The sequence below is a fragment of the Carcharhinus amblyrhynchos genome, chromosome 1 (assembly GCF_965287045.1).
Source record: "Carcharhinus amblyrhynchos chromosome 1, sCarAmb.v2.hapA, whole genome shotgun sequence".
Lineage (NCBI taxonomy): Eukaryota > Metazoa > Chordata > Chondrichthyes > Carcharhiniformes > Carcharhinidae > Carcharhinus > Carcharhinus amblyrhynchos.
In genome coordinates, this window is record NC_137324.1 from 37399449 (window position 1) to 37422510 (window position 23062).

General features: G+C 40.6%; 1 protein-coding gene across 7 annotated transcripts in view; it reads left to right on the forward strand.

Annotated features, from left to right (window-relative positions):
- Positions 1-23062, forward strand: part of LOC145356518 (putative E3 ubiquitin-protein ligase HERC1) — a 296484-nt gene that overhangs the window by 154307 nt on the left and 119115 nt on the right. For 5 of the 7 annotated variants that reach the window (XM_080209293.1, XM_080209754.1, XM_080209365.1 and 2 more), the window contains exons 35-38: positions 443-682; positions 5869-5952; positions 12797-13329; positions 17073-17857. In XM_080209293.1, coding sequence (XP_080065419.1) covers positions 443-682; positions 5869-5952; positions 12797-13329; positions 17073-17857 — 1642 coding nt within the window. The remainder of the gene's footprint in view (positions 1-442; positions 683-5868; positions 5953-12796; positions 13330-17072; positions 17858-23062) is intronic. The other 2 variants (XM_080209615.1, XM_080209670.1) reach the window with 1 other exon arrangement.

Below are 23062 nucleotides of genomic sequence, written 5' to 3' on the forward strand. Positions count from 1 at the left end.
CACCAGAACAATAGGGAGTGGGATAGCTTGATCTTGGGTTTAGACATAGCTCGGCACAACGTAGAGGGCTGAAGAGCCTGTACTGTTCTGTGTTCTAAAATGTCCCAAAATCAATGAAGTTTTTTTGAAGTGTAGTCACTATTGTAGTGTAAAAAAAACCTGAGGTGCAAGGGGACCAGAGCTAAAAAGAACTCCCCTCTTTCCCTTTCTCATTAAGTTGAAATTACCATGTAGATTTGCCAGGCTATTCCACCTTTTTTAAGGAAGAGGTGTAACAATGGATATGTGCAATACCAGTAATTATCTAATTAATAAGTAAACAATTTTTAAAGTAAAACGTAATTTTATTCCAACTTCTTTGTTTTAAAGCAGGGCACTACGTATCCTTTTGCCTCGGATGCAGTTGTTAAATGCGTATTTTTTCTTGTTAATTTGTGCACAGTTTTACATAACCAGAGAGAATAAAGGTAATGAAGGTACATGTGTCGGAGTATCACGGTGGCCCATCAGAGATTTCAACCATCGCACAACATCAGACATGTGGCTTTATAGAGCTTATAGTGGGAATCTTTATCATGGTGGGGAGCAAGGCTGTATCCTACCCAGCTATACACAGGGTGACTGTATAACCTGTGTCCTGGATGTGGAAGCAAGAACAATCTCATTTGGAAAGAATGGTGAGGTAAGAAAATATGTCAATCATCCAGCATTCAGACTTATTAATTAATATGGCAAGAAATAGGGCTCATTTCTTGATGCACTGATGCAGCAAAATTTTATACTATGTAATAATTTAGGCATGAGATTAGAAGAAAATGCTGTGGCCCTCAAGTGTCTGAGACACAAAAATGAAATTATGCTGTGTAATGTCTATGGAGTTCGTTAAACTTCAAATACTTTGCAGAAAATATGATAATGCAAGAATTATGTAAATTTTTTCTCATCATAGTTTTTCTGCTGTAGTTTAATTGGTCGGAAGGAAGTTTAAACATCAATATTTCCTTCATTGTCATGTTATTAATGAACCAGATTTTGTGGTCAGCAGCCACCGGTTATTACACTTGCACTTGTTGATAGCTTTTCCAGGGGTGAAGTTCTTTTAACCAGCCATCCAAAAAGATGATATCCTTCAAAGAGCACATGTAAATCTGTACAAATAGAGACTATAACTGTATCACTATAAGCAATCAAATCGAAGAATTGTTGATGTGCAGCACAACCACTAAGCCAGGGAGTAAAAACCAAAAATACTGCATATATCTGGCAGGTCAGGCTACAACTATGAAGAATGAAGCAGAATTAGAAGTTCAGGTCAATGAGCTTGCATTAGAACTGGAAGAAATTAGAATTGCAACAGGTCTTTAAGTTTGTTCAGCAGAGCAGGGCATGGCAAAGAATGAAAAGGAAGGGTAGAAAGTTAGATAAAAGACAAAAGGAGTCATGGCACAAAACAAAAGATAATTTAACAAAAGATAGGACAGAGGAGCTGTAAATGGGTAAGAACAGAATTATTTCTATCAGCTGCTATTCAGAAATAAAGTTAGGGCAAAGGTTATGACCTGAAATTGTTCAGTTCTGTATTGAATTGATCAGGGGGTCAAACCTGATTGAAGGACGTGATGGTGTTCCTTGAGTTCATGTTAAAAATCATTGGACAAGTGTGAGAGGCTGAGGACAGCGAGATCAAAGTGGAATGGCTTGGACAATAAAAACAATGGACAATAAGAAGTTCAGGGTCATGCTTGTGGACTATTCTTGTGTGCTATTCCACAAAGCATAGACCCAATTTGCGCATGATCTCTCTAATGTAGAGGAGACCCTCAGTGTGAGCTGTGAAAACTGTGTGCTAAGTCGGAAGAAGTACATGTCAATCAATGTTCTTATTAAGCAGTGTTTGAGGCCTTGAACAGTTGTAAGATATGATTGCATGGGAAGGTGCCATGGAAAGAGGAAGGAGTGTTGAGGAGTGGACAATAGTTTCACGGAGGAAACTGTCCCTTCAGAATGCTGAGAGGGGAATAAGTGTTTGGTGGTGGCATCATGCAAGTGGTGGAGGAAATGGATGGAAATAATGCAATGAATACAGAGACTGGTGGGTTAGGAAATGAGGACAAGTGGAACCTTTTCTTCATTCTGGGATGGAGGACAAATTATTGAGATTAGAAGGTCAGGAAATGGAATGGACACAGTCCAGGGCTCTGCTAACCATGATGAGAGATGGAAGGTGTGGAATCCTTTGAGGAAAAATAAAGATCTATCTGAAGCATGGACATGGAATGTGATATCATTAGAACAGAATGAAATGGAGAAACTGGGAGAATAGAATTGCTTCCTTAATGGTCTTGCTGTATTTGGACTTCTTCAGTATCAAGAGTCACAAATTCAGCTGGACATTGTGTAGTCATTAGCCAACGTCCACACTTCTGACCTTAGATGGAAGGAAGGCATTGATGAAATGGATGAATATAGTTGAGCTTAGGATTCTACCCTGAGGAACTCCTGCAGTCATCTTAGAATTAAAATGATTGACCTCCAACAAGCACAAACATCTTCCTTGGTGCTAGGTGTAACTGTAACCAGCGGAGAGAATTTATTCCGATTCCCATTGACTCCGGTTTTGCTAGGACTTCTTATTGCCACACTTGGTCAAATGCTACCTTGATGTCAAGGGCAATTTCTTGCCCCCTCAACTCTGGAGTTTGGTTCATTTGCTCTATGTTTGAACCACAGCTGTAATGAGGGCATGAACTTACTGACCTTGGTGAAACCCAAACTGAGCATCTTGGGAAGGTTTTCCTAAGTAAGTGCTACTTTGTAGCGTTATTGATAATCATCTGTAAAGTAATGGAATGTGTCAACAGTAGACTGACAGAGGCTTAAGGAGCAGGAGTAGGCCAGTCAGCCCTTCAGGATTACTTCACCATTCATTATTATTATAGCTGATCCTCCAACTCAGTTACCTGTTCTTGCTTTTACAACATTTCCTTTGATCCTTTTAGTTCTAAGAGCAACATCTAACTCCTCCTTGAAAATATACAATGTTCTGGCTACCAGCAAACTGCTTTCTGTAGTAGTGCATTCCACAGGCTTACCACTCTGAGTGAAGAGATTTCTCCTCATCTCAGTCCTAAATGGTTTACCCCATATCATTAGATTGTGGCCTCTGGATTTAGACTCCTCTGCCATCGGAAACGTCCTTCTTGTCTGTTTCTGTTTGAATATAATAAATGTTTCTATGAAATCATCCCCCCCCGCCACCTCCCCCCCCCCCCATTCTTCTAAACTCCAGCAAATATGATCCTAACCATCTCGATCTCTCCTTTCATGTCAGTCCTGCCATTTCCAGGAATCAGCCTGATAAACCTTTGCTGCATTCGGTCACGACAGTCATATGAGGAGAGTCTCAACTTGATTAGAATTATTTTCATCGTCGTTTAGAAGAGTGAGAGGGAATTCCGTTAAAAACTCTCAAAATTCTAACAGGATTAGATAAAGTAGATTCAGAAAGAATATTCCCTATGGTCGGGGAAGTCCGGAACTAGAGGTCATAATTTGAGGATAAGGGGTAAACCTTTTTAGGACTGAGGTGAGGAGAAATCTTTTCACCCAAGGAGCAGTGAATCTGTGGAACTCATTTCCACAGAAAGCAGTTGAGGCCAAAACATTTTGTGATTTCAAGGAGGAGTTAAATGTAGTTCTTGGGCTAAAGGAATCAAGAGCTGTGGGAGGAGGTGGGAAGAAGCAGGATCAGGGTATTTGATGATCTGTCATGATCATGTTGATTATCAGAGCAGACACAAAGGGCCAAATGGCCTACTCCTGCTTCTATTTTCTATGTATATTTCTTTGTAGTCCTCAGATGTTAGTAAGGAGCACTTTGCAAGGTCGACGGAGCTGAGTTTGCCATAGTCATTACCTTTGCCTAGGTCGATGCTCGGTAGTCTACCTGGTTTTATTCCTTACTGACTTTTCATTGGCTTGCTAGGCATTTCAGAGGATATTTAGAGTCACGTTGCTATGGGTCTGGAGTCACATGTAGGCCAGACCAGTTAAGAACACTAGATTTCCTTCTCTAAAAGACTTTAGTGATTACAACAACCGATAGTGGTTTCGTGGTCATCATTAGAGTTTGAATTCTAAATTTTTGAGTTAAAATTCCATCATCTGCCATGAGATTTGAACCTGGATCCCCAGAGCATTACCCTAGGCCTCTGGATTACTGGTGCAGTGACAATATCACAACGCCACCAACTCCCCAAGTTAAGTTACTTTCCTTGTTAAAAGGGCGATTTTATTAGAATATATTTTCTGACACATGTAAGTAAAGCAACTTCATGTTGTTCCACGGATAGAGTTCAGCTTCTTGAGGAGCAGGACAATATGGATAGCAACTTTCAAAAACCACATTTAACTGTTCAGCTGTGGCCATCGGAAGCTACTGCTTAATTTACGGTTTAATAAAGGTGGGTGCTGTTAGCCTCACCCTTATTTCTACCACAATATCCAGCCCAATGTATCTGTTCTGAATTATTTGCTAAAGCTCAGTGACTTAAAACATTGAAATTCATCATTTCCTTACAATAGATCGAAGAAGCACTGCGTGTCTCTTTCAGGTCACGTATGAACTCATATGGAAATGTTTAGGATTCTTAAAAAATATATATTTTATATGTTTGTTTAAAGATATTTTCCTTCTTGTCTATTCTTTCCTTTTTCAGTGTCGTTTATGAATGACACCATTTCTGCCCAGTATTCAGTTTATGGAACTTTACTTTGTTTAATAGTCAGAGTTAAAATTGACAGGTTTATTTTTCTTTAGGTCCACCACTGCATTTATTTATAGGACTCCAAAGGCAATTAGAAATGGCAAAATTTCCTCCATGAAAAACAGTTGAATTTGTGTGTTGGGTAACCATGGGAGGAGTACATTGTGAAAGATTGTAAAACTAACCTGAATATGGTTTGCACTTGCTTTTATTTCTACAGTGCAGAAGGAGGCCGTTCAGCCCATCAAGTCTGCACCAACAACAATCCCACCTAGGCCTTGCCGAGTAACCCCACATATTTACCCCACTAATCCCTCTAACCTACGCATCATGTTGTAATCATTAAGGGGCAATTTAGCATGGCCAATCCACCTAACCCGCACATCTTTGGATTGTGGGAGGAAACCGGAGTACCTGGAGGAAACCCAGGCAGACACGGGGCAAATGTGCCAACTCCACACAGACAGTGACCTAATCAGGTGTCTAGCGCTATCAGCAACAGTGCTAACCACTGTGCCTAATCCTGTGTTGCCCCTAATCCTGTTTCTTATTCCCACACAGTGCTTCTTCCAGGTTCTCTGTTAACTAAACAAATCAGCTAGTCAGATCCAGAGATTTATTCATAACCTGCAACATTCTTATCTCATTGACCAGTAGGGGCTTGACTAAGACGTGTTGTGCCTGCCTCTCGTCACCTTCCCCACAAGCAGGAGATGGATCATCTTCCAAATACTATTCCTTCTATTAGCGAGGATATAGTTACCCCTTAAACTTGGATTCAGGCTGTAGAATCTATGGATTGGGAATTGTTATAGCATAGAAGAAGGCCTTTTAACCTATTGGATCTATGTTGGCTTTCTGTGGAGCAATCCAGTCAGCCCCGTTCACACATACTTCTCACCCTCTTAGTCCTGCAAGTCTATTTCTCTTGGGTGTCCGTCCCATTCCTTTTGCAATCATCTATAATTTCTGCTTCCACCCTTCTCGAGCAGCAAGTTCCAAGTGAGTGGATTGGAAACTATTTCTTTTCTAGGCTGTGTTGCTTTTTCAAAAAGGACATTGGGCATAAATAATTATATTTTTTCTATTATATTTGTCTTAGGAACCAAAATTAGCGTTTGAAGATATTGATGCAACCGAGCTGTATCCTTGTGTGATGTTTTACAGCAGCAATCCTGGAGAAAAGGTAACCAAATTATCTATTTTCACTGATTCACGCAAATTGTTAAGTTTTAAGACAAAGATCTTGATCAAAAAGGAAGGTTTAAGAGAAGAAAGATTCAGGGAGGGAATCTTACAGCTTAGGGTCCAGTTATATAAAGCCACAGTTGTGAGTGATGATGAGATTAAAATCAGGGATGTGCAAGAATCCAGGATTAGGGGAGCTAAAAGGCACCAGAGGCTTGTAGGGCTAGAGAAGGTTGCAGAGATGGGTGTGTGAGACCATGGATCAGGGTTTCCCAAATTTTGAACTGCAAACTCCTGGTGACCTCCCAAGAGCATCAGGGAACACCAAACATTTTGTCGACGCTTTTTTGTCACAAAACAGGTGTAAACACAAAAATAGAGCGTAAACAAGTCTTTGAGCTATATCTATGCATTTATTACCAATAAAACAGGATTATTTTATTCAAGAAAACTGAAGACTGACTTCCTGTCATCTTCAGTGTGAGGAGTGTTGCTGCCTCCTTTGCTCACACCATTTTATGTCAATAACCCCTGGTCACTTAACATTAACCCCTAGAAGCAGTGCCCACTTCAGGATACAATTCACTTCTGTCAGCAGGTAGCGAAAACATGAAGGAATACTTCCCTCTTCTTAGATGCCGCAGTCACTGCAGCTGACCTTAATTGCTGCTTAGGTCATTGCTGTAATCGCCCCTCGTTGCTTTTATGCCCAACAACAAAGCAACGGAAAAAAATCAAATTAGCCAATCAGAGCCCAGCCTGAGAATTGGTTGCTGAAAGGCTGACTGACAGCCAGCTCAGGCTGGACTCTGGCCAAATCCAATATTTTTCTTGCTTCCTTTGTGTTCCGAACAGCTATATCAACAGTTTTTGCCTACTTTGTGATTGTTGGTGACATGTACACCATGGTCCCTACAGAAATCTTGGGGGCTTCTCATGGTGTGATGAAGGAGCAGCACTCCAAATGCTCATGATGCCAAATAAACCTGTTGGATTTCAATCCAAAGTTGTGAGACTTCTTACTTAGAAGTAACATATGTACGGATTAGATTTTCAGCAACAGCTGTGTAGAGGAAGGATAGAGTTGGACACAAACAGCGGTGGAAGTAGGCAGTCTTGGTGATAAGAGTGGATATTTAATCAAAAGCCTTGGTCCAAACATGGACAAGAGAGCTGAATGCAAAAAGGAGAGTGACTTCCCTTGACATCAAGGTAGCCTTTGACAGGGCAGTATCAAGGAGCTCCAGACAAAATTGAAGTGATTGGAAATTGGGAAAAACTCTGTACTGATTGAATTTGTACCTAACACAAAGGAAGAGTTTGTGGTTGTTGGAGGCTAATCATCTCATCCCAGGACATTGGAGTAGAAGTTCCTCTGGATGGTGTCCTGGCTCCAACTATTTTCAGTGTTTAATCAATGGCCAACACCATCACAGGACCAAAATCCTGAACTCCTCCCCAGCAGCACTGATCGTGCCTTCACCAGATAACCTGCAGTAATTCAAGAAGGTAGCTCACCCATCACCATGTACAAGTTTCCTAAGAAAAATCTACCAGCAGGCATCCTTTGGATCAAAGAATTGTAAACATGGGAGGTCACTGACAGGTACTGTGTGACAAAACTCACCTATTGAACGGCAGGCTTTGAACAACAACGGTGAGAGGTGGTCCTTGCTAAACAGGTTCAGGACAGGCTAAGAGCCCCAGTGCAGCCAACTTCCATTGCTAGAGCCTCAATACGACCCCCTTAGAAACTTGTGGCGAAAGACAATACTGCAAGGAATGGAGGTGGTGGAGTTTCAATGTTGATTAAAGAAGATATTGAGGAAAGAACAAAACAAAGAAAATTATGGCGCAGGAACAGGCCCTTTGGCCATCCAAGCCTGCACCGATCATGCTACCCGACTTAACTAAAATGCCCTATCCTTCCAGGGACCATATCCCTCTATTCCCATCCTATTCATATATTTGCCAAGACACCCCTTAAAAGTCACTATAGTATTCGCTTCCACTACCTCCCCCAGCAACGAGTTCTAGGCACCCACTACTCTATAAAAAAAATCTGCCTCGTACATCTCCTTTAAACTTTGCCCCTCGAGCCTTGAACCTGTGCCCCCTAGCAATTAACTCTTCCACCCTGGGAAAAAGCTTCTGACTCTCCCGCCAGTTCATGTCCTTCATAATCTTGTAGACTTCTATCAGGTCGCCCCTCAACCTCTGTCGTTCCAGTGAGAACAAACCAAGTTTCTCCAATCTCTCCTCATAGCTAATGTCCTCCATACCAGGCAATATCCTGTAAATCTTTTCTGTACCCTCTCCAAAGCCTCTACATCCTTCTGGTAGTGTGGTGACCAGAATTGCCACACTCTATATTCCAAGTGCAGCCTAAGGTTCTATAAAGCTGCAACATGACTTGACAATCTTTAAATTCAATGCCCAGCCGATGAAGGCTATATGCCTTCTTGACTACCTTCTTCACCTGCATTGCCACTTCCAGTGACCTAATACTTAATAGTATGAAAGATATTGGCATATGTAATCTGGAGTGTGTGTGGGTCGAGTTGAGAAACAACAAGGGGCAAAAACATTGGTGGGGATGGTATAAAGACCACCAAACTGTAGTGGTAATATTGGGGAAAGCATTAGACAGGAAATCAGAGATGCTCGTGTTAAAGGAACATCTGTGATTATGGGTAATTTTAATCTGCAGATTGGGAGAGTGAAATTAGTTGCAGTTTGGAGGAGAAATTTCTGGAGTGCATATGGGATGGTTTTCTGGAGCAGTACATTGAGGAATCAACACTTGGACAGGGTCTTGAGCAATGAGAAAGGATTAGTTGACAATCTAGTTGCGAGAGAACTTGGGAATAAGTAACCATAATACAGTAGAACTCTTTATTAAGGTGAATAATGATGTAGTTGATTCTGGGTTCTGAATCTCAATAAAGGCAATGACAGCCTGGGTAACTTTACTGAAAGGAAAAACAGCGGATAGGCAATGGCAGACATTTAAAGAACAAATAGATGAACTACAGAAGTTGTTTATTCCTGTTTGGCACAAGAGTGATAAGACAATTATGGCCAAACTATTACGGCTTACAAGTAAAATTTGAGATATGTCAGATTCAAGGAAGAAGTATACGAATTGGCAAGAGAAAGCAATAGGCTTAAGGATTGGAAGCAGTTTAAAGTTCAACAAAGGAGGACCAAGGGATTGATTAATAAGGGAAAAATAGAGTATGAAAGTAAGCTAGCGGGGAATTAAAAACTTACTGTAAAATATGTAAATCTGACTAGATATATAAAGACAAAAAGATTGACAAAAACAAATAATAGGTTCCTTATTCAGAAACGGGTGAACTCATAATGGGGAATAAAGAAATGGCTGAGGCATTAAACTTGTACTTTGTTCCAGTCTTCACTTCTTCAAAGGAAGACATGAATTTTGTACCAGAAGTGCTGAGAGATACGTTTTAGTGAGGAGCTAAAGGAAATCGGCATTAGTAGGGAAATGGCTTTGGGGAATTTGATGGGATTGAAGGTGGATAAATCTCTAAACCCTGATAATGTTCATCCCAGAGTACTTGAGGAAATGGCTCTGGAAATAATGGATCCACTGGTGGTTATTTTCCAAAATTCTTTGGAGTCTGGAATAGTTCCTACAGATTGGAGGATAGCTAATATATGCCCAGTATTCAAAAAGGGAGATAGAGAGGGAACTATAGACCAATGAGTCTAACATCGATACTGGGGAAATTGCTAGAGTTTATTAACAAGGATTTCATGACTTGGCACTTGGAAGTCAGCATGAATTTACAAATGGAAAAATCATGTGTGACACATCTATTGGAATTTTTTGAGGATGTAGCTAGTAGAGTTGGCTGAAGAGAACCAGTGGATATGGTTTGTTTAGACTTTCAGAAGGCTTTCAACGAGGTCTCACATAACATAAAAGCTCATGGGATTGCGGGTAATGTCCTGAGATGGATAGAAAGCTGGTTGGCAGATAGGAAGCAAATGGGACTTTTTCTGATTGGCAGTCAGTGACTAATGGGGTGCCAAGGATCTGTACTAAAACCTCAACTGTTCATGTTATATATTAATGATTTGGAAGAGGGAACTGAATGTATTATTTCCAAATTTGCAGCTGACATAAAGTTGGGTGGGAGGGTGAGCTATGAGAAGGTTCATGCTTCAGCATGATTTGGACAGGCTGAGTGTGTGAGGATCTGCATGGCAGATAATGTGGATAAATGTGAGGTTATCCACTTTTGTATCAAGAATAGGAAAACAGATTACTATTTGAAAGGGTGTAACTTGAGAGAGGTGGCTACTCAATGAGACCTTGTGAGGTCTTCATGCATGTTTCCCTGAAAGTAAGCGCACACGTACAGCATGAGGTAAAGATGGCAAATGATATGTTGGTCTTCATAGTGACAGGATTTGAGTATAGGGAAAGGGATGCTATGCTACAATTGTATAGACCATTGGTGAGGCCATATCTGGAATAATGTATGCAGTTTTGGTGTCCTTATCTGAGGAAGAATGTTCTTGCTACAGAGAGAGTACAGCAAACGTTTACCAGGCGAATTCCTGGATGGCAGGTCTGTCGTATGAGGAGAGACTAAGTCAGTTAGGATTATATTCACGTGGTCTTTAGAAGAGTGAGAAGGAATCTCATGGAAATTTATAAAATTCTAACAGAGTTAGACAGGATAGATTCAGAAAGAACGTTCCCATTTGGTGGGGAAGTCCAGAACTAGGGGTCATAGTTGGAAGATAAGGTGGTAGACCTTTTAGAACTCAAGTGAGGAGAAATTTCTTCACCCAAAGGGTGGTGAATGTGTGGAATTCACTACCACAGAATGTAGCTGAGGCCAAAACATTGTGTGATTTCAAGAAGAAATTAGATATAGATCTCGAGGCTAAAGGGATCAAGGGATATGGTCGGGGGGGGTGGGGGTGAGGCAGAATCAAAATATTGAATTTTATGATCAGTCATGATCAAAATGAATGGCGGAGCAGGCGCGAAGGGCCGAATGGCCTCTCCTGCTTCTAGTTTGAGTGTCCCCCTCCAGACTAAGTCGTAGACTAATCACTTTAAACTCAGCAAATGAGGAGGCTAATCAAGGATTTACGTTTGTTAAATACTAATAACCACCACTCTCTCAAGCGCAAGTAGATATGGGCAAGAAATGCTGGCCTTGTTCTTGACATCCATGTCTCATGGTAGGATGAATATAACCTCATCTCAGTCCAATCAGGTACCAAGGTGAACGTTACGTGTTATACTATGAGGTGTGCATACTTTAGAGGGATACATCTTAAACCATTGTCATTCACTACCACAGAGATTGAATGTGATGCAGCAGTCCCATATCTTGTAAAAGTGGTAATCAGACTGTGGCAGCAGATGGTCAAAATCAGAAATGTATGCTGAGCTTAGCAGTATTTGTATTTAGCCTTATCTTCAAATAAAGAACCCATATTATTTAGTTATAATAGAAGAATGTAACTTGGTGGGGGCAGTATGGTTTTGAAGATTTGACTGAACAGTATACAAGCATCGATCCTTTGAATAAAACAGAAGGAACTTACTATTTGTAAGTGAAACTGTGGCTGCGGAGCAATCCTACACACTATACTTTCATCCAGGGATTGCATCTCACTACAGCCAGCAGGTATCGAGTCCCAGTAAGATTATTTAAATTTAAGAGAGTTTTAAATGGTATAAGTTTAGCTGCTGTGAAGTTTGTGGGGGAACAGAGATTAACCAGCAGACTCTGGAGGGTCTATCTTTAAGCAGAATTCTACATACAGAGTATCCATTACTGCTGCTTGCTATCTTTTCAGAAGATTAGAAGAGGTTAAGCACTAAAGAATGAGCTGGGAAGAAGAATCCATCCAGTAATAACACCTAACAGCTCAAAAAAAAGCCGTAAAAAGTCTTTTTGCAGTTTGATGTCATATTTTGCACCTAAAATCACTGTTTTGTGGGAGAGCTTAAACAGTAATGAAGCAGAAACTGCTCAGTAGCACCATGATTGCTGTTGGGCAATATCTTTTGACAAACTAAGGCAGTGGCCATTAAACGTATAGCTCAGCATGCCCAAAAGTCTAAATAACAATCAAAACTTCCAGATAGCATTAAAAATACTACAAAAAGGCTCAAGATATCGCACAATTTCCAACACAATTGGAAGACAGCAAACCTGAGTTTACTTTGTTCTAATAAAATGTAGAGCTGTGTTTCCTGGACTTTAGTATTCCTGAACCAGATATAATTGCTACAGGCAATGAGGGCTTCTGCAGACATTCCACAATATTCTGTCTTTCAGATGCTGGCCAGAGGTCTTGCGGTGATGCACTCTGGCCCATGAGCAGGTGTAATTTAGTAGCCCATTTATTTTGGGGGCTGTGGGCCATTGTAAATTTTGAATTATATAAATGTCTATATATATTTTGATTTTAATTGCATTGCTATTTATTTAATAACTACAATTGCCACTATACTGTGGTCAGAAATATTAATATTTAGACTATTATGTGATCTTTGAAAAGTCTCATTTAGTTATCGCTTTTGCTATCTGCATTTCAGTTTAGTTCTTGGATGAAGGGGGGAGTAATTTCTGGTTATACACAAGATTTATGAGGAAACTGCTTATGAAAAATATGCATAATGTAAGTGCCATTGGATGCAATATCATATTTTTATTTGGAGTTATGTAAACCTAGCAGACTAATGAGATCATCAAAATGCCGATATTTTCTTGAGCAGTTACGTTTGTGCAACCAATTTACCGTGCTTTCTCTGAAAAGTCTCGATTTCCCATATATTTCAGGTGGCACTTTGTGACATGCAGATGCGTGGAATTTCTCCGGACCTTCTGCCTGGTGAACCACTTTGTAGTCCTCTTATGACTGTACTAGTAGAAGCAACTGTGCAATTGATCCGAAAACTCCATAGCCATGACAACTGGATGTCTGCAATTAACCATCACATGCTGTGTAGGCTTGAGCTAATTGGTTCAATAATGAAAGAAGCAAAAGTTTTGAAGCTGAGTAAAAGCCGAAGTAAACATTCTGTAAAGAAAAACACCTTTGAAGAAAAGGAAATAAGAGGGCAAGAGGAAAAGATATTCAAGGCTGAAGATAAGGCCCAAGGCATCACAGACTTGGCTGAACTACAGCTCAGAATGTTATGCAAGGAAGTATGGCCTGTTCTGGCAGTTGTTGGTGGAATTGACTGTGGACTCAGAGTTGGGGGTTCTTGTGTACATAAGCCTTCAGGGCGCAAAGCAACCCTTTTAGGAGTTACAAAAGAAGGAGGCACCTCAGCAAGACTACAATGGGAAGATGTGGAAATCACAATCAGGTATGAATATTGCATCAATTTAGAAATTAATCTTATTCTGAAATGTATTTTTCTTCCTATATATACTTCATCAGTTTGAGGCTATCCTATTTGTCATTGAAGAGTGGGAGTGTAGTCAGATACAGCAGAGTGGGAAGGTAGAAGAGAGATTGGGAGAAAATACAATCTTAACATGTGCTTTTTTTTTATATGATGAATGTTGTTCCACATATTTGAACGCCATATACAGATAGGAATTTGCTTCAGCTGAAAAGGAAGAAAAGTAATCATTAAAATCATGAACATAAAAAAAAAATAGTGATCCAGATCTTCCAGTCGCCGGATCATTAGAGACTGGACATATAGCCCAATTTGCTCATCGGGAGTCTGGACGCCTGATGCGTTGACCTGCATGGTAAGTACCCAGGATGTATGAACGTCCTGCAGGCAATTCCTTTACCCCACGAGACTCTCCATGAATGTCTCTCACTCTGAGCTAGAATTGGAAAGTCCAGATAGTTCAGTGGGAATTTCACATACAAACATGAATTGTGAGTAGGGATTAGACCATTCGTCCCTTCAAACCTGCTCCACTGTTCAATAAGATCATGGCTGATCTGAGTGTGATCTCAACCCCAAGAATCTACCTATCTCTGCCTTAAAAACGATTAAATGAGCTGGATTTTCTGGCTGTTCCTGCTGGCAGAATCTTTCAGTCTATCAAAGGTGACCCATCATTGGCAAGTTGCCTAGGGCAGGACAGGTGAGCTATGCAAAATGCTGTAGTTGGCAGCACTGGAAGATCCTGCTGGCACCCAATAGAGAGCTGCCTCTGCCACTGGAAAGCATGTCTCAGATGCTGGAAAATCCAGCCCAATAATCCTGCCTCCATTTGGGAAAGATAGTTCCAAAGATTTTCAATCCTGGGAGACAATTTTTTTTGTCTCATCACCATCCTAAGTGGGAGACCTCTCATTTTTAAACTGTCTCTCTGGTTCTGGTCTCTCCCATAAAGGGAAGCATCCTTTCACGATCCATCCTATTAAGTCCCCTCAGGATCTATTATATTTCAATAAATTCACCTTTCATTTTTTTGAAACACCAATGGATACAGGCCCAGCCTGTCCAATCTTTCCTCAGATAAACTTCTCCCATCCCAAGTGTCAGTCAAGTGAACCTTCTCTGAATTGCTCATAACACATTTATCTCCTTTATGAAATAGGAATTGTATACAGTACTCCAGATTTGGTCTCAACAATTCTCCATAAAATAATAGCAAAACAATTCAGTTTCCCTTGCAATAAACAATGACATACTATTTGCATTTCTAATCAGTTGTTCGAGCTACAAAACAACTGATTCATGAACTAGGACACCCAGATTCCTTTATGCAATCTCTCTCTCTCTTGATTTGAATAATATTTTGGATTCTTCCTGCCAAAGTGGACAAATTAGCATTTATTCATACTCAGGAAGTATTAGACAGAAAAATTATAGGGCAATTCTTGGATAACTACAGAACTGACCCCCCAGTCACTCACTTGACTAACCTCACCACTAAACTATCCTGCCTGGAGCTGACCTATCTAGCCCCAAACCCGACTAGTGCTCTTGACTCTACCCAACTGCTCCCCAACCCACATTCGTTGCTATCCATTTGGCCTCCCACAGCTACCCTACCAATTCATTAATGTTCACATCAAATATGCCATATGGCAGCTTGTGTTGCTATAGCACTACAAGGGAGCTCAGGGACACTGCATTCCTCATTTTTGAAGAAGCTGGGCTTGGAAATACTGTATAGTTGGTATGCTGCGGAGTGGTGTGGAAAGGTTTGAACAGAGACGCAATCCAATATTTGCCACCTCATGGTTGATCCAGGCCTATGTGTAACTACTTAGGCCAAGTGAACTTCCGTTAACTGTGCTCTACACAAAGCTTTGCTTTTAGCAATTATACTGTAGGAATATAACAGTTTTTGTTCCTACAATACAAGGCAAGATGTAGTGCCACTGGGGGCAGTCCAGGGAAGGTTTATTAAGTTGATCCTGGGTATGGAGGGATTTTCTTGTGAGGAGAGGTAGAGTATGTTGGGCCTGCACTGATTTGAGTTTAGAAGTATGAGGGGCAACTTTATTTAGACATATAGGAGCCTCATGTTCCCACATTCCCTCCTGGGTACAGCTGAGCCACCTGTGGCGCAATGAACTTGACTCTGACTGCACTGATCTAAGGAAACAACACCCTTACCCAAAATGGAAAATTGATGAGCAAGCGGTGCTTCAGGAAGTTCCTGAACTATCAACTGGTTCTCTGTGACTGAATGGTACCCATATTCCCTTTCTACCTCTATGCTCCTAGCCTGTAGTGTGACAACCTCTCTGAACATGCTATCCACATAGCTGTCAGCCTCATGGATGTGCCACAGTAATTCCAGCTGCTGCTCAAGCTCCAAAACCCAGAGCTCAAGTTTCTGTAGCTGGTGACACTTTCTACACACATGGTTGTCTAGACCACAGGCAGCATCCACGGATTCCCACATACTACGGGCACATGACCAAGCTGCCCAGTTATGTCTTAACTTGCTTTACTTGCCTTACCTTAGTAAACTTTACAACTATTGATAAACTTTTTTAATACTGACAAACCTAATACTTAACACACTTTGAGTTGCAGTAAACTTTACTTAAAGCACCTCTTGCCCTGATGTACTGATTTCCCAGTAATTCACTACTCACTTCGTTTCCATTTCACTTACTTGAAGGTTGTTAGTTCTATGTCAGAGCTTGACTCTTGATCTATATATAAGCCTGAAAAATACTTACCACATGAATCGAATTTGATATTCACTCAGACATTGTCTCCTTATATATCCCTTACTAGCATGCAGTTTGAAGAGCCTATGTAGCCTCTCTGATGAGTCATTAGTTAGTTTAGCTTCCTGCTCTAGTAAGTAATACCAATTGAACCAACTCCTTTCAATTGATTAACAGTAACTGGCAGTACCAGGCAAGGCAGTTCCCTATTTAACAAGATAGTCTAATTTACTTGAAGGTCATCAGAGCGTGACTCTTAATTTATGTATGAACCCTGAAAAAGACTACCAGAACTTACGACATGAACCTAATTCACTAATCACTCAGTCATCATCTCCTGTCCTGTAAAATGCACCTTTTACTCCTAGAAGCTGAATTCCTGCTGGTTATTTTAATACATTGCCAAGTACGAGCTGCACAATTTTAATATGCTCAAAGGTAAATTAAAATATTGTGAAGAAATTAGCTTTCAGTTGCAGTGAGTCAGGAATAGTGAAAAAATGTGTCTGCTAGCTGGTATTATTTCTAATTGCATTTCACTTTAGGATTGGATTTTCCTGTCTCTGCTGTTTTCCCTGATTAATTTTCTCCAATCTGCTCAAGCAAACTTTGAGTGAATTGAAGGAGGCATGTGGAATCCAAAATGATCTGTGTGGAATTGATTGCATAATCTTAGCAACAGGCTAGGAATTGACAAAAATTGTGATTATTTACTCGTGTAAATCTAATTTTTTTAATGACATTATGAATAACTAATAAGAACATTGTTTCTGTTTAATTTTGATTCTTCCTTTTACTTCTGTCCAATTTATCTATTTTATTTCTGTACATTTTTTCATCTACTTTCTTCTTGCATATCTGTTTTACTTTCTCTTTTACACATCTTTTATTTTTCTTTTTTGCTTTTATTCGCCCTTCATCATTGTGTTATAACATCTGCTAATAAAGCTTCCTGAATTCTTGGTCTCCCAGTGACACGCCACTCTCTACGCTGGAACCATGCAGGCCTTATGACTTTGATATCACAAGACTTCATGGTCTTAAACCGTCCATGTTATTGGACCTGACCTACTTGACAGGAGTACACGAAGAACCTGAAATAAGCAGCAAGATGACACAAAATAAAGACTCCCCTGAGAAAGTTGTGAAGACTGAACTGGAAAAAAAGCTGGATGATGACATTGCAAAATTTATGGCAGATGATGACCACAAGGACTCCTCCAATTTACAAAACCGGGAATCTTCAAATGCACTCACTAAAGATTTACTGGATCGTAATGAAGAAAATGAGTCTCAAAAAGGGTGTGCATTAAAAATGGACACTGACTTGATTGAAAACTGCCAGAGTTCATCTGACAAGAGTATACAAAGCTATGAATCATTCCTAGCTGAACTACGTGCTGTGCAACTTTCATATATCTCTGTGGGGGCCATGAAAACCCTTAGTGTCATACTCAGTTATGGCAAATATGCAGACTTACTCCTTGTTCCACATATCCCTGCACACGTTCCGAGTAGTTCCGAATGTACCAAATCTTCCTCCAGCTCCTTAGAGAATGTTGAACTTAGAATGGTCCTTCATTACTTAATGAGGTGCATGGTAAAATGGGCAGTGCGGCCATGTCCAATTAAACGAGTAATTTCGCTCGCTGATCTAGAACGTGCGCATGTCATGATCTTCAAGGGTGCATTGGATTCCCTAGTGGAAGATTGTGCAACCAAAGAAAGTAAAGGTAAGGAACATTCAGTTAGAATTGCCTCTCCTCGTTATTGCAGTGTAATACTCCGGGATGTAGCCCCTTAAAAACGTGTTCTTATGATTGCTTCATTAAAAGAGTAATTCTGTTTAATAAATAAGAAACGTAATTTTATTCTTGGTGTTTTTGATATTTAAGAGAACCAAGTATTTTGGTCCCAACTGCATCTGGATTATTAAAAATGAATCCAGCAAGTGAGACTTCATTTGTCAGAGGCTCCCTCCTGTTAAGGCAATTATGTTGGTCGAATGGTGTTGGGAAGAGTTGGATTTAATCTGTTTAGCATGCTACATTTTCTTCTGTTAAAATCATATCACTTCAGAGTTGGCATATTGATTGTAGCGCTTGAGGGTTGGCGTTTTTCTTTATAAATTACATGATGAAGGTATATTGCTCTAAAATAGAGTAACCGCATAAAATGTTTATAATTGGAATAATGCAATGAGTAACTGCCAGAAATTGACCTGGAACTTAAGTTACACTGCATTTACTGTGTTCATTTGAACATAACCTCACTTGTAGTTGTGTTGCACTTTACAGATTGTCAACAGTGCTCTGCTTTTGAAGGTTAAACATAGAACATTACAGCACAGAACAGGCCCTTCGGCCCACGATGTTGCGCCGATCAGTTAAAAAACAATGACCCACTAACCTAAACCAATCCCTTTTCGTCCATAAACTTATCCACGGATCTCTTAAACGCCCCCAAACTAGGCGCATTTACAACTGCAGCAGGCAGGGCATTCCAATCCCTCACCACCCTCTGGGTAAAGAACTTACCCCTGACATCCATCCTATAACTACCCCCCCTTAATTTAAAGCCATGCCCCCTCGTGCTAGATTTCTCCATCAGAGGAAAAAGGCTATCACTATCCACCCTATCTAAACCTCTAATCATCTTATATGTTTCAATAAGATCCCCTCTTAGCCGCCTTCTTTCCAGCGAAAACAACCCCAAATCCCTCAGCCTCTCCTCATAGGACCTCCCCTCCATACCAGGCAACATCCTGGTAAACCTCCTCTGCACCCTCTCCAAAGCCTCCACATCCTTCCTGTAATGTGGGGACCAGAACTGCACACAGTACTCCAAGTGCGGCCGCACCAGAGTTGTGTACAGTTGCAACATAACGCTGCGACTCCTAAATTCAATCCCCCTACCAATAAACGCCAAGACACCGTATGCTTTCTTAAAAACCTTATCTACTTGATTCCCAACTTTCAAGGATCTATGTACACATACACCTAGATCCCTCTGCTCATCCACACTATTCAAAGTCCTCCCGTTAGCCCTATACTCAACACATCTTGTCATACATGCTTGGTCAAATTTGCCAATTAAATTGGCAAAGTAATTCTACCAACCATGACTGAGTGTCAGCCATAGCTTAGAATGCAACATTCTCGCTTCTGAGCCATTAGGTACTGGGTTCAAGTGCTATTCCAGAGACTTTGTACGTCCCTGATTAGCGTGGTGTTGCACTGTTAGAGGTTCCAGATCCTGTGCACTATTATGAAAAAGAGTCTGTGAGTTCTCCCCAGTGTCCAATGTTAATAATATTTGCTTGGGAGTACACATGAGTATTACTGAAAGAAAAAATGACATACGAGAGTGCCAAATTTCAGATCAGCAATTTATATTGCATGAGAAAAGAATGCTGATTCATTGGTGAGTTGAAATGTTAAATAATAAATCCTTTAGACTCTTAGAGTACAGGAGGCTATTCAGCCCATCAAATCTGTACAGACCACATCCCACCCAGGCCCTATTCCTGTAACCCCATGCATTTACCCTGCTAATCCCCCTGACACTAGGATTAACTTAATCAACCTAACATGCACGTATTTGGACGGTGGGAGGAAACCCACATAGACATGGGGAGAATGTGCAAACTCCACCCAGACAGTGATCCAAGACCAGAATTGAACATTGGACATTGATGCTGAGATGCAGCAGTGCTAACCTCTGTGCCACTGTGCTTGTATGATGTCAGTTATGTAGGTCATACATCCCAATGACTTGTGGATTGTATCAAACAGCACTTCCTTCGGCTGCTTGAAGTAATAGGAGTATTGACCACACTCAGTCACCTTGTGCTCAGTAAATTTTTCAAATGTTAAATGTGATTCCACAATTGAACAGCACTTGCTGAACAACCCTGAGTGTGTCAGGAGTTACACTAACAATCAATTTAAGACTACCTATCAGGTTTTGTAATGTGCCTCATCTACACTTGATAGAAGCTGTATGTATTCAAATACACGGACCTGTCCTCTGCCAGCAAAAGAAACATACCCAGGTGTTGCACTTTTTTTTAAACAAAAAAACGGAGACAATTATTTTCTGATTCATTCGCCGTGGCAATGTTTCGACTAATCAGAGTTAACTTGCCAAAAAATCAGCACACCTTTTCTCCTGCAGTATAAATTGTTGTTCCTTCTGAAATTTGGTATTCTTGCATCAGTCCTAATGAATGCAAAACAAAAATACTACAACAGTTTATCTCTTTTTTTGCTGTAAAACATTAATAATCCGAAAATCATGTCTTCCTCAGTGTGCCAGCATCAATTTGCATTCTGCAAACTCCCATGCCTAAATATTTGTGAGGTGTAGTTTTTAATAGTATGAGAATTTTGATAAGGATCAAGCACGCACAAAGATATCCTTGCAGTCTCAAAATTGTATATAAATAATAATGTGCTAATATTGGTGTAAAATCCATAGTGTGCAAATAAAACTTGAGGCTTTCGCACTGATTTAAGGGTTAACAAATTTTACATCTAGCCACATCCTCCATGGTATCTTTCAATAATGAAATGGTGTTTAAGGTACATGCACTGATGATGGTGTGAATATGATCCAAAAATGTCATTTGATGTACAGGTGATAAGAGATGATAATGGTGATTATTGGTTCAATATGTCAAATATTAAGTTGCAACAAAAAAAAATTACAAGACTTCGTTTATATGAGCTATCCACCATTAGTTTCTGCAGTGAGTGTAGAATCATAGAAACTGTTATACCAGCACAATAAGTAGAAGAAAAAGTAGTAATGAGCAGGGAGAGAAATTGAATCAAGCTAGAGTCAAATGAGGATGAACACAATTTTTTTTAAAGGACACTGTCTTGAAAAACAGAAATTTATAGGAGAAACTTCTATGTTATTTCTTAGAGTCGTAGAGGTTTACAGTGTGGAAACAGACCCTTCGGCCCAACTTCTCCATGCCACCTAGTTTTCACCATTGAGCTAGTCCCAATTGGCCACATTTGTCCCATATCCTTCTATACCCATCTTACCCATGTAATTGTCTAAACACTTTTTATAAAAGACAAAATTGTACCTGCCTTTACCACTATCTTCTGGCAGCTCATTCCAGACACTCACCACCTTCTGTGGGCAAAAATAATTGACCCTGTGGACCCATTTGTATCTCTCCTTAAATCTATGTCCTTTAGTTATAGACTATTCTATCTTTGGAAAAAGATGTTGACTATATAGCAGATCTATGCCCATCATTATTTTATGCACCTCTTTACGATCACCCCTAAGCCTCTTACGCTCCAAGGAAAAAAGTTCCAGTTTATTCAGCTTCTCCTTATAACTCAAACCATCAAGTCCTGGTAGCATCCTAATAAATTGTTTATGCACTCTTTCTAGTTTAATAATATCCTTTCTATAATAGGGTGACCAGAAATGTATCCAGTAACCCAAGTGTAGCCTTACCAAGGACTTGTACAACTTCAACAAGATGTCCCATAATGTTCTGACCAATGAAACCAAGTATGCCAAATGCTGTCTTTACTATCCTGTCCACCTCTGACTCCACTTTCAAGGAGCTATGAACCTGTACCCCTAAACCTCTTTGTTCCATAACTCTCCCCAGCACCCTACTATTAACTGAATAAGTCTTGCCCAGGTTCGATCAACCAAAATGCACATTCATGCATTTATCTAAACTAAACTCCATCTGCCATTCAAAAGCCCACTGGTCCAATTGACCAAGATCCAGTTGCAATCCTAGACAGCTTTCTGTCCACTATGCTGCCAATCTTGGTGTCATCTGCAAACTTACTAACAATGCCTCCTAAGTTCTCATCCAAATCATTAAGTTAAATGACAAATAACAGTGGACCCAACACCAATCCCTGAGGCACACCACTGTTCACATTTTGAAAAATAACCCTCTGTAACCACCCTGTGTCTTCTGTCATCAGACCAATTTTGTATCCAGTTGGCTACCTCGCCCTGAACCCTGTGAGATTTAACCTTATGCAACAACCTACCATGCAGTACCTTGTCAAAGGCTTTGCTAAAGTTCATGTGGACAACTTTGATTGCACTGCCCTCATCTACTTTCTTGGTTACCCCTTCAAAAAAACTCAGTCAAATTTGAGAGATATGATTTTCCACTCACAAAGCCTTTGTGACTGTCCCTAATCAGCCCTTACCTCTCTAAATGCCTGTAGATCCTGTCCCTCAGAATACCTTTAAGCAACTAACTACAGATATTAGGCTTACTGGCCTGTAATTCATAAGAACATAAGAAATAGGAGCAGGAGTAGGCCATCCAGCCCGTTGAGCCTGCCCCGCCATTCAATAAGATCATGGCTGATCTGTCGTGGCTCAGTTCCACCTTCCCGCCCTCTCCCCATAACCCTTAATCCCCTCTCTTATCAAAAACCCATCAACCCGCGTCTTAAAAATATTTAGCGAGGCAGCCTCCACCACTTCAACGGGCAGAGAATTCCAGAGATTCACCACCCTTTGAGTGAAGAAGTTCCTCCTCAACTCCGTTCTAAACCGCCCCCCCTTTATCTTGAGGCTGTGCCCCCTAGTCCTACTGTCATTTTTGAGCGGGAAGAGTCCACCTCTATCCTATCCATCCCATTCATCATCTTATACGTCTCAATGAGATCTCCCCTCATTCTTCTAAACTCCAACGAGTACAAGCCTAGTTTATTCAGCCTCTCCTCATAGCTCAACCCCCTCAACTCCGGTATCAGCCTAGTAAACCTCCTCTGCACCCCCTCCAAGGCCAAAATATCTTTGCGCAGGTGCGACGCCCAAAACTGCACACAGTACTCCAGCTGCGGCCTCACCAATGCCCTATACAGCTGCAGCAAGACCTCCCTACTTTTATATTCAACCCCCCTCGCTATGAAGGCCAGCATCCCATTTGC